This window comes from Podarcis cretensis, assembly GCF_951804945.1.
Source record: "Podarcis cretensis genome assembly, chromosome: 18".
Lineage (NCBI taxonomy): Eukaryota > Metazoa > Chordata > Lepidosauria > Squamata > Lacertidae > Podarcis > Podarcis cretensis.
In genome coordinates, this window is record NC_137188.1 from 4,539,197 (window position 1) to 4,551,580 (window position 12,384).

Below are 12,384 nucleotides of genomic sequence, written 5' to 3' on the forward strand. Positions count from 1 at the left end.
AATAGAGAGATGGGCCTAAAATTTTTGACTGATAATAGATACGTATTTTGTTTCAGAATCCCTATAATGTAAGCATCTTTCCAAGCATCTGGCACTTTCCCTATATTTAATATTTCGTTCATTACATCTTTTAGTGGTTGTGCCAGATAATCTTGTAGTTTCTTATAGTACTTTGCTGATAGCCCATCTGGCCCTGGAGTTTTTCCCATTTTGAATAATTGCCTGTTGTAGCTCCGTCATGGTCATAGATGCATTTAATGAATTGAGTTTCTCTTTTACAATGTTTGGGAGGTTATACTGCTTTAAATATTCTTCAATATTATTTATGTTCTCTTTACTGACTTGATACAGTTCTTAATAATACCTTACATATTGCTTTCTTATATCTTTTGGGTTATTTTTCCTTCTATATTTAGTTTTTTTATTAAGTTCATGGGCTGCTTCTTCTTTAGCTGCCATGCCAGCAGTTTGCCTGGCCGGTTGGCAAATTCAAAAAAATTCTGCCATAGCATTTTAATCTTCCATTCAGTTTCTTGATTTAGCAGGATCAATTATTTTCATTTTCAATCAGCTCTTCCAGCAGGTCTGGGATTTTTTTGTTCTCTCATCTTCTTTTAGAAAGCATTTTCTTGAATGAAAAAGCCCACAATACTGCCTTACGTGAGTCCCAGACAACCTTCAGATCCATTCCTTGATTTAAGTTGAACTCAAAATAATCTTTCAAAGCTTTTTCAGCTTTAAGTAAAATTGTTTGGTTAGCAAGAAGTCCATCGCTTCGTCTCCACCTGAATGATGTGTTTTTTCATCTTTTAATTCAAGTAGTAATTGGATATGATCCGAAAGTGTCCTTGGTCATATCTCTACTTTTTGTTGTTGTTCTTAATGATAATTCATTGGATATCCATATTAAGTCACTTCGTCCAACAGATGGCTTTAGTTCTGAAAAAAAGGTGAATTCTCTATCCGCCACCCTCCAGATCTTTCATAGAGGTGCCACACAAAAAAGGGCCTCAGGTGAGGATTGCAGGGTGTGTGAAGGCCTTGTCTGCAATGAACCCTGTGTTGTGGGATAAACTTCACTAGATCTAAAAGGGACTCCTGCGGAAATTGTGCTCTCTCTGCTAGTTTCAATGTGATTGTTCGCAAGCACATTCATGAACACTGACTTTTAGGACATTTTGAGTATCTATGGTTTTTGTAGATTTTAAGAATGTATTAACTTGTCTTTTGTATTAACCTTAATCTGTAAAGCTCCTTGTTATTTTATATGCACTCTATATAAATGCTATAATGTATTACAAAAAAAGCCTGAATAGGAATTCTAGTCTACATGAGATACACGCAGGCCCCAAATCATAAGAGGACAAAGTGAGTAGGACATCTTAGCTTCATGGTTTCTTAATGCTGGTGCTTTTCCCTGCCATTCCAGCTTCACCCTTTCTTAAGAGAAATCCGGTGTCTGAATACTTCCAGGGGCAGGCTGTGCTTGGATGAGAACTGGGAGCTGCCAGCGGACTTCAATATTGTGAACTGGGCGATCTATCCCAATAAGTCTCGTGACCTTGTGAAAATTGGGAATATAAGGAGAGAGACGGCTGCTGGCATAAAGTTCACCATTAACCCAGAAGCCATTGAGTGGAACAAGAAATTCAACAAGGTAGGGGGAATCACAGAGGGAGAAGGCTAGGAGATGCTTATTATGCTTTTCCTTGAACAACCACTGAAAAATGACCATATCAGGTTGACCAATGATGTCTTGACCGTCCAATAACAGCTACAACCACCACTCCTTCTTTCCACAGCAGCTGAGATAGGAGGGCAATTTGGGATGCTCAAAGAAAAGATAGAAACCAGAGGTCTTTAGACAAGACACAATTTATTTCAGATCTAAACTGAGAATTTAAGAATTTTGGACAGAATCTTTGATTGAATGGACTATGCAATTAAGAAGAAAAGGGGAAACGCTTAGTAAAAATGAACTATTGGGCTTTCATTCATGCAGAAGGGTGGGAAGTAATTTATTTTAGAAGTGATAATTACTGATTTTTTTGATTTTTTAAAATAACTTTTATTAAGTTTCCATTTACCAAATTAAACATATCATACCAATTTGTCCAAATTGTATCAATACACATCATAAAGTCCAAATGTTTTCCAAATTATAAATTTTTGTGGGGGATACCCATGCTTCGCGATCGGCCAGAGTCCAATCATCCATATTTCTGCTGCTTTCATGTTTACAATGATGTTTTCAGTCCCATCTTCTCAACTCTTTGTCGTTACTCATTTTCCTTTTCTGTCACCGAGTTCTCTCCACAAGTGGATTGAAAGAAACAATCTTGTTTATATCTCTGTGTGGGCTTTGTAATGCTCTCTCGTAGATCTCTCACAGAAATCCAATAGTCCAGGCATTCATTCGAGCAGACATCGCCATCTTGCCTCCGATGAAATACAGTCTAAATGTCCGCTCATTAACTTTCCAGACCCGCTGCATCGTAAATTAGTCCTCCAGGAGGGTAATAGCCTTTCAAATTTACGATCCCAAATTGATAACCAATCCACGGCTCTTCCTCCCTAAGACCATATATCATGCAGCGAAGGTCTGCCTGTCCATATCAAGTCACATTTCTTGCTGCGTCACAGAGAGAGCCTCTTTTCTTTTCCAAATCTTTCACAGAATAAAACCTTTAATTCATATTATTTTTCACACACACAGTTCATTTTTAACCCCTCTTGCAAGTTAGTCGTTGAGACGATTCTTTAAGGGGGGGGGTTGTTAAATTAATCACATGAAAAAGTAGAAAGTCTTTCCCCCCCTTTCCGTTCCATTCCACCTACCAACATGTCTGCAATTCTCTGATGTTATCTCTGTTCCTTCCATCCCGATCTTCTTCATAAATTATTAGCAGATAAAAACAGAGACGGTTCTTTAAGGTGGAGGGTTATTAAATTAATCACATAAAAAAGTAAAAAAGTCTTCCCCCCCCCTTTCCGTTCCGTTCCACCTACCAACATGTCTGCGATTCTCTGATGTTATCTCTATTCCTGCCGTCCCGATCTTCTTCATCTCAGTGGTAAAATTATTAGCAGATAAAAACACTCCTGATCTCTCTTGAAGGATGTGCGTTTACTTCTCCGATTTTTTCTTCTTTTTAAGCAACGCAACCAGATTCGCTCCTGAAAGCAGCTTCAGGGAGCTCCAAGCCTGTTCGAGGACTTTCCGCCCAGTGCCTCTCACCCCCTCCTTCATCCGAACTTGGGGGTGATTTATGGCATCCGCGGGCGAGGGCAGCATCTTCCCCTTCCCTGGAAAGATGAGGGAGACTGATTTTACTCCCCATAATCAGCCTCTAATTACCTCATGCAAGCTGGATAGATGGTATTGTCAGCCATCTTTCAAGGCGTCCCTAGCGGCCCCCCCGATAATTACGGATTTATTGTGGATTTTTAAAAAATTTGTGGAGTAAGCTCACTTGTAGATGTTGCAAATGGTAAAATAATTTACGTGCAGGAATTGTCAAGTTGACAGCTGATTGTTAAGGATGATAAGCTTTTTTTAAAAAAACAACCCAACCCAAACCTATTGTAATATAAGGTTAATGGAAAGGAACGGCATGTGAATTAGAAATACAGTGGTGCCCCGCAAGACGAATGCCTCGCAAGATGGAAAACCCGCTAGACGAAAGGGTTTTCTGCTTTGGAGGTGCTTCGCAAAACGAATTTCCTATGGGCTTGCTTCGCAAGACAAAAATGTCTTGCGAGTTCCTGCGGGGTTTTTTTCCTCCCCCCCTTTTTCCCAAGACGCTAAGCCACTTAGCTGATCCGCTAAGCCGCTAAGCCGCTTAACAGCTGATCCGCTAAGCCGCTAAGCCGCTTAACAGCTGATCCGCTAAGCCGCTAAGCCGCTTAACAGCTGATCCGCTAAGCCGCTTAACAGCTGATCCGCTAAGCTGCTTATCAGCTGATCCACTAAGCCGCTTAACAGCTGATCTGCTAAGCCGCTAAGCCGCTTATCAGCTGATCCGCTAAGCCCGCTAATAGCGCTAATCCGCTAAGCTGCTAATGGGCTTGCTTCGCAAGACGAAAAAACCGCAAGACGAAGAGACTCGCGGAATGGATTCTTTTCGTCTTGCGAGGCACCACTGTAACTAGGAAAACAAATCAGCGGTAAGAAGAAACCTTGCATGCCTCTTAACAGAGGGAAGGGAACCAATTTGTATTAAATTTGTCTTAATTTGTGGTTGAGAGATTATTCGAATTCTGAAATTTGGGAAATCACATTTCAGATTCCATTGCCTGGATCTGAGACCTTGTGCACTGATGTGCACTGATGTTGAGTGGATCGCCAGATTACGAGTGAGCAAGCAAAAAGTTCAGCATTGGAGGGGAGAAATGAGATGATGCCAAATAGTTGTATTCCCTGCCTGCCAAACCTTTTAAGAAGAGGCATCTTATGCTCAGTCAGGAAGGAAGAGCGAGAGACCTCCTCCTCCAACTCAGGTTCCTCCCATTCAGGCCCCCATTTATAGAGCAAAACCAAGATCAGATCAGAAGACAGGGGTGCCTGGCGTGCTCTGGTCCATGGGATCACGAAGAGTTGGACACGACTAAACGACTAAACAACAACAACAAGATCAGATGGGAAGTGAAAATAATTAACAGAACAGCCACTGATAAAGCATTTAGATTCATTAGCTAAGATTGCATCCTACTTAGACTTATTCTTATAGCAATTCAACCTGTAGCAATCCAATGAAGGCTCCTATATAAATTTAATAATTAAAGGTCCCGAGAAAGCTGACTGGGTTATTCATGTATGCAACCACAGTAGCTAGAACTTTATATGCACAAAAGTGGAGAGAGGGAGGATTGGCTTATGAAACTGGGGGAATATGCTGAAATGGTGAAATTACCTGCTAAACTAAGAGGACATGAGGATGAATCTTTTCAGGAAGAATGGAGACCATTGATATCTTATTTGTCAAACTATCATCCATACATGAAGTCAAAGGCAGGATTTGAAATATAAGCAGCGGATTACTGAAATACGACATTGGGGCTTTGATAATAAAAACATGTTTTTTAAAACATCTGATAAAAAGAAGTAATAAAAACAAACATAGAGAAGGGAGGGTGGGGAGTCAAGAAGAAATTGTGTGGGGTTTTTGTTTGTTTGTTTAAACTTTATACGAAGACAAGTGATTGGAATATCTGTGGAGACTTAATAATTTTTTAAGTTTTTTTTAAAAAATGTAATAAAGAAAGCATCCACCCAAATTCTTAGGAAGTTGAGGTAATTTGATTCTGTTTATTATTATTTTAACTTTTGGAATGTTCTAAAGTAAGACTGTAAACTTTGTTATGATCATCCTGACTTATCCTGACGTAAAGCGCTCTAGTGGTGATTGGCCAAAATAGTGCATGGATTTTATGAAAGATTAAATAATTAAGTAAGAAAGTAAATAAATATTAATAAATAAATTCATAAAGAATAATAAAGCTGCTAGAATGCTAGCCTGGCTTCTGCACAGACAATTTGTTTATGAGTAGAGATGTTTCTGCTGAAAGACGAGGAGCAAGTTGGCTCCATGTGCAACAGAAGCTCACCTTCCGCAGAACATGTCAAAGGGGAAGGGAGAGCCTAAGGCTCAGGACAACCTTTCTCCCCTCCACCAACCCCAGAGAGCTTCCCTCTGTTGGAGAAGCCTTTCAAAGAGGGGGTGGAAATTAAATTGAAATTGCTTCAAAACCACCAACACGCTACTTCCCTTCAGGGGGAGAACCAGAAGGGATCGGCAGGAATGAAATCCACCCAAAGTGGCCAACTAGAAGAAGAAGAGTTTGGCTTTCATATCCCGCTTTATAACTACCCTTAGGAGTCTCAACGGGCTAACAATCTCCGTTTCCTTCCTTCCCCACCACAAACACTCTGTGAGGTGAGTGAGGCTGAGAGACTTCACAGAAGTGTGACTATCCTAAGGTCACCCACCAGCTGCAGGTGGAGGAGCGGGAAGTGAACCCAGTTCACCAGATTACGAGTCTACCGCTCTTAACCACTACACCACACTGGCTATCTAAAGCATCACTAACAGATAGCCATCCAACCTCTGCTTAAAAACCTCCAAGGAAGGAGAGTCCATGGTCGGATCCAGCTCCTTCTTTGGTGCTTGTGAGCAAAGTTCAGGCCAAACTTCCAATTCCCAAAACACCTTTTGACTTTTCATCATCATGTTTTTCTCCAGCTCTGCACCTGCTGCCTGAGCCATTCAAGACTCCAGAAAGTTAGTGTGATGAAACTTATTCCACTTGGAATAATCAAAATTATAGTCATCTCATCTTCGAAAAGTTCAGGAGATATTTCTGGAGATTGCGTGAGCCTCAGAAAGCAACATGACAATATTAATTGTGCTGTGTCTGGGAAATAAAAAGTTGGTGCAGAGAATATTTCCTGTGCTGGAGACAAACTGAGTCAAGCTGTCGAGCTGGCAAAAGAGGGGTGTGCCTGCCTTGTGCTTCCTAGCCCTGAAGGTAGAGTTGAAAACCACCCAGATTGGCAAAGCCCATTCATGTTGCTCTTGCAAGAGTCTTTGGGTTCTTCTGCTTTAGCTCCTTGTCAGGTAAGAGGAGGAGGAGGAGGAGGCAGAGCCAGAATGAGATCCCTGCTTCTGCTGCTCATGATGGCCTTTGGAGTCTGCGGGAACCACAAGGCGAAATGCCCCTTGAATCTGGTCAGGGATGAAACAGATGCTCGCAATTACTACCGGCCTGGACACTTTCTCATCAGTGGGATCATATCTCCAAAACGCTTTTATGAGGAAACTCCGTATGTCTTTTCTCAGACACCCTTGGCGAAGAGTGAAGTGTATGTACTCATATGCAGATGCTTTCACGGTCCTCCAGTCCTTATAATGGTTCCTATATATCAAGGAAATAGCCCCTATCTCAGGGCTGGGGAGTCAAGGGCTGATGTTGGAGGACTACCCTGCCCTGACCATCGGTCTTGCTGGCTGGGGGTGATGGGAGCTGGGGGGGGGGTCTAGTATTAGATTCCACACAAACCCCTCCTATTTCCATGTTCTCTGGGTCTTCCTTAGTAAAATACTCTCCTACGTATGCTTCTGTGTTGCTTTTAGAAGAATGCAAGGATGCCAGTGAAGCTGGTCAGGGTTCAAAAGGATGCACTGAATTTCCCCAAACGCAGGATGCCATGAAACTTAGGCAGTTTCTAAGGCTCAAAGGCTTTATTCAATATTATTCCATGTTACAGTTTTACAAATGCAATTTTAAGATCCTCTGGGTGACGTTTGGTGGCTGAAGAGCAGGAAAGATGTGCTTTAATTGAAAGGATAAATAATATGAATCAGGAGACTTCCTTTTCATGGAGTCAGGTCGTTAAGGAATCTTAGTTTTAAGACCCTCTGCGTGACATTTAGTGGCTGATTAAAAAAAATTAGAAATGTCTTAAGTAACTCTTGAAAATGGTTAGATTTTTATGGGTGAAGAGCAGGAATGATGTGCTTCAAATAAAATGATTATACGGAATAATACAGACCAGGGGGTGTCCTCATTGGTGTAGTGGCTGATACAGAATTTTAACACACACTCAAACCTGCAAGCCACAAGTCCTCATTTGTAACTAAAAGAGGACTAAGGTATATGGTGCTTCTCCTCCTTCAATAAAATTGTCTCTTATCTACTTATAGTCTAGCCCATTGGAAGAAGTCAAAGACACTGCAGCAAAAGCAGCCCTTGCAGCAACTTCCCAGTATAGCACACATTTTGAGGGGCGCCTTCATTTCTTACTCAAAGAACCAGAGTAGAATAGAATCATAGAGTTGTAGAGATGGAAGGAACCAAGAGGAATCACACCTGAAGCATCCATGACACATGGTCACCTTCGGAGTCTGTTCCTCTGCTGTACAGCTCTGTGTGCTGTTTGCATCAAAGCAGAGATTTCCAAATTTTTGTTCTATGCTAGAAAGCAAAAGGTTTGATATTAATGCAATAGGATAAATAAATACTAATCTTTGTGGATCATATAATATCCCCACCCCCATTCACTCTTTTTAAAGGATTCATTTATTGCAGGGAGACACAGAGGATCTTGTGGTACATGTTGTCTTTCCTGCTCACCATCCAAGAGATCAACCAGGATCTCAGGCTCTTACCCAACATTACTCTTGGCTACAACATCTATGAGAACTATTTCGATGCAAGGATGACTTCGGACGCCATGCTAGAGCTGCTTGCAGGCAGTGGATGCAATATTCCCAATTATCACTGTGGAGAACAGAATCACCTGCTGGCTGTTCTTGAAAGAGGCAATACTGTCATCTCTAGAGTGATTTCAGCATTGTCAGGCATCTACAAAATCCCACAGGTAAGTAGTGGGAGAGCATGGAAGCACAGAGGATTTCAACTGCATAAGATTCTACTTTCTCTTTGGAGGGGTCAAGTTGAAATATTTTTAAAAATGGAAAAAATTCTGAGCTATAGATCCAACATCCTTTTTAAAAAACTGACCCTTCACCACTTAAGATCTCCAGATGTTTCAGACTAAAACTCCCATCAGCCTCAGCCAGCAGAGATTTAGATATCAGTCATTTCATATGATTAAATATATGTTATTCTGAAAGTAAAATAAATTGCTGATCTTTTGCTTTCTTTGCTAGATCAGTCATGGCTTCACTGTCCAGGTTCTCGAAGGTAAAACCCTGTTCCCTTTTGTCTACCGGATGAGTCCCAAAGAGGAAAATCAGTACCAGGGGATTGTTGAATTGCTCCTGCATTTTGGATGGACGTGGATTGGCCTCTGCACTCCAGACAATGACAGTGGAGAAAGATTTGTGAGCGCTGTGAAACCTCTGATGCTCAGCAAAGGGATCTGCATTGCTTTATCTAAAAGCGTACCAGAAAATGATCTAATTCAATTTATCAGGCCTGGGGAACCTTTTTCCCTATGGAGACAAGTTGGGGTATTTGTTTCCTATATAACCAATGCATTGGGTATCATTCTACTCCTGGCAATAATCAAAGAATATGAGAAGGATATAGGGCCGAAAGTCTGGATCACAACAGCTTCGCAAGAAATCAGAATGAGCTTTTCCCTCCCTCCAAATTTATTCCAGCACCTCCATGGTTCTCTGTCCTTTGCAATTCAGACCAGAATAAGGAGGAGCAAAGGTGGCAATAATAAGGATTTTTTTGGTTCAGTGTTTCAGTGTTCGTATTCAAAGCATCTGTTGTCCGTGAAAGGCAGGATAAGATGCAGAGATGAGGAGAAACTGGAGATGTTGCCCCAAACGTCTTATAAGACAATCCTGTCCCACGACAGCTATGGCACTTACATCACTGTTCAAGCTGTGGCTCAGGCCTTGCATGCTTCACTTTCATCTAGATCCCAGAGGAGGCTGATGGTGGAGGAAGGAGAGCAATGGGGACCCCAAAGGCTACAGCCGTGGCAGGTATTTCCTTCCTCTTCTTGCAAACTGCAGTCCCCTCAGATGCTGATCTTGACTGGGGATAGACCTGCAAAATATCATAGTTAGTATTAGTAATAGTAGCAGACCGCCCAACATTTCTCTGTTGAAAATAGGGACATCTCATTCCATAATGATAATTTTACTGTCGATACCCAGGGCTTTTTTTGAGGAGGAACTCACTGGAACTCAGTTTTGGCACCTCTCAGGTGGGTGCCATTGCCATTCTCAGAGGGAGGTGTTCTTGGTGAGTTCCGGCGCCTTCTTTTCTAGAAAAATAGCACTGTTTATACCCCACACATCCTTTTGGGTTGCCTCAGCACTCTGGGCAGCTCCCAACATAAAGAAAAACATACTAAAAAAATTAAACATTTTAAAAAATCCCAATATAAGATTCGATGGATTGTGGGTTGTATAACTCCACATCCTCCAACATTTCTCTGATGAAAATAGGGACATTCTAAGGAAAGGTGGGACATTCTTTTTCTTAAATATATATATATCTATTTTTATTATTTTATTCCTTAAACAATATTTTCAGCAATACAATAACAAACACAGAAACTTTTTGCTCTGCTGAGCATATGACTTCCCTTCAGCAGGTTTTCCGCTTTCAAGTCCTGTCTCGCAATTTAGTTCTTTGACTTCCATTGTCCAAATTGTAGGATTTATTTCAATCCTGCTAGTGTCTTCACATTTTTAGTTATTATTCAAATACACAATAAATTTACACCAATCCCTTTGAAAATTTTGATCTCAAATCCTGCAGGTTAGTCTGGCCAGTTCTGCGAAGTCCATCATCTTTGCCTGCCACTCCGCAATCGTAGGTACTTCCTGTTGTGACGTGGGGTTTGTGATTTCAGCTCTCTTGACATAATATGCTGGAGACAGTTCTCTAGAGTCTAGTAACACTTCTTTATTAAAGCAAACAAGACTAAGACTTGAGGAGGGGAGAGCTACATTTATAGGGACAGGGAACTAGCTAGAAAGGATACATTTTGGAGGGAACAATATCAGGCAATCACAGTTCTGCCTTTTGGAGGAAACCAATAAGACAGAGGATCCAAATACAGCAGCTTAAATGAACCAATAGTAGCTGTACCCTCTGGAACCAAAAGGCAGTTACTTTACCCTAATGCAATACAGACAATAATAATACAGATATAAAATCCTTTGACTCAATACACAACACTTCCTGTAACTTCCATTTTTGGGCCAGTAAAGTTCTCGCTGCAACTGTGGCGTACATAAATAGTCTTTGATCTATCTTCGCAATTTCCTCCCCCATGAAACCTAGCAAAAATGCTTCCAGTTTTTTGGGGAAGATATATCTGAACATCTTTTTTAATTCATTATAGATCAATTCCCAAAACATTTTTACTTTGTCACGTGTCTACCACATATGATAAAAGTCTCCGTCTGATTCTTTACATTTCCAGCATGATTTATCTCTCATTTTATACATTTTAGCTAACTTTGCTGGTGTCAAACACCATCTGTACATCACCTTCATTACATTTTCTTTTAATGCCATACAAGCTGTGAATTTCAAATTTTCATTCCACAATTTAATATTATGCCCATAGTCTAGTGCCCATTTTATCACCACTTCTTTTATTACTTCCTCATCTTTTGTAAGGCATTCTAACAGCAAATTATACATCTTAGATAATAGTTTACTGTTGCTTTCCAACAGCTCGTTTTGAAATCTTGATTTTTTGTTTTCAAAGCCAACCATCCTCTTATCCATCCTGAATATGTCATTAACTTGATGATATTGCAGCCACCTTGTAAGAAAAACTTTCAATTTGATCATATGGTTTAAGTTTAAAACCTTTCTCGGTTTCCATCAAAGTGCCTTTATATGTGGCCCATCTTACTGTCAGTACCTCAATAGGTGAAATCCACCATGGTGTTTTCCTTTCCAATAGGTTTTTATTTCTTTCCCACACTTCATAGATTGACCTTCTAATCACATGGTTCAGGAAACCTCTATGAACTTTCACTTTGTCATACCAAAGATAAGAACGCCACCCAAATTTGTTATCAGAACCTTCCAGATCCAAAATATCTGTATTCTCCATCGTTATCCATTCCTTTAACCAACAGAGACAGGATGCCTCATAATAGAGTTTCAAATCTGGCATGGCGAATCCACCTCTTTCTTTTTTATCTGTTAACAATTTAAATTTTATCCTAGTTTTTTCCCCCTGCCAGATGAATTTCGATACTACTTTTTGCCACTCTTTAAATTGACCTGTCCTTTGAACACTGGAATTGTTTGAAACAGGAATAACATATTGGGTAATACATTCATTTATACCACTGATATTCTACCAGAAAATGACAACTTTAATCTGCTTCATATTTCCAAGTCCCTCTTGATTTCCTTTCATGTGGATTCATAATTGTCATTAAACAAATTAATATTTTTTGGTGTTAACCAAATTCCAAGATATTTCACTTCCTTTTACAACCATAATTTCTGATCTACATTGCAATTCATCTATCTCTTCCTTGACCATATTCTTCACTAACATTTTAGTTTTACCTTTATTGAGCTTAAATCCTGCTACTTGCCCAAATTCCTTAATTTTCACCAGTGCTTCTTGTACGCTAGTGTGTGGATCATCCAATGTTAAGACGTAATCATCTGCAAAGGCTTTTAATTTATACTCCTTTATTCCAATCTTTATCCCTCTCACTTCTGACAATTCTCTCAAATTCTTACTTAATACCTCCAGGACTGTGATAAATATCAATGGTGACAACAGGCACCCGTTTGTGTCTTTAGTTATATCAAACTTATCAGTCAAAGTGTTGTTCACTATCAATTTCACCTTTTGCTCTTTTTTATTTGATCCCAGAATGTCCCACTTTTCCAAAGCGAAAAAGGGAAAGTGGG

General features: G+C 40.2%; 2 protein-coding genes across 13 annotated transcripts in view; one reads left to right on the forward strand and one right to left on the reverse strand.

Moving 5' to 3' along the window:
* LOC307206983 (vomeronasal type-2 receptor 26-like) overlaps positions 1-12,384 on the forward strand; it is a 95,756-nt gene that overhangs the window by 79,988 nt on the left and 3,384 nt on the right. For 4 of the 6 annotated variants that reach the window (XM_079960553.1, XM_079960555.1, XM_079960554.1 and 1 more), the window contains one exon: positions 1,430-1,657. In XM_079960553.1, the coding sequence (XP_079816679.1) occupies positions 1,430-1,657 (228 nt within the window). Of the gene's footprint in view, positions 1-1,429; positions 1,658-8,088; positions 8,381-8,672; positions 9,465-12,384 lie in introns of those variants that run through there. The other 2 variants (XM_079960552.1, XM_079960551.1) reach the window with 2 other exon arrangements.
* Positions 1-12,384, reverse strand: part of LOC307207030 (vomeronasal type-2 receptor 26-like) — an 85,311-nt gene that overhangs the window by 14,639 nt on the left and 58,288 nt on the right. Inside the window, exons 9-10 of one of the 7 annotated variants that reach the window (XR_013834554.1) lie at positions 9,348-9,528; positions 7,946-7,974 (exon numbers count right to left, since the gene is read on the reverse strand). The exons of 3 other annotated variants lie outside the window; for them this stretch is intronic. The gene's annotated coding sequence lies outside the window, so the exon portion shown is untranslated. Of the gene's footprint in view, positions 1-7,945; positions 7,975-8,789; positions 8,893-9,347; positions 9,529-12,384 lie in introns of those variants that run through there. 3 more of the 7 variants (XR_013834555.1, XM_079960689.1, XM_079960690.1) reach the window with 3 other exon arrangements.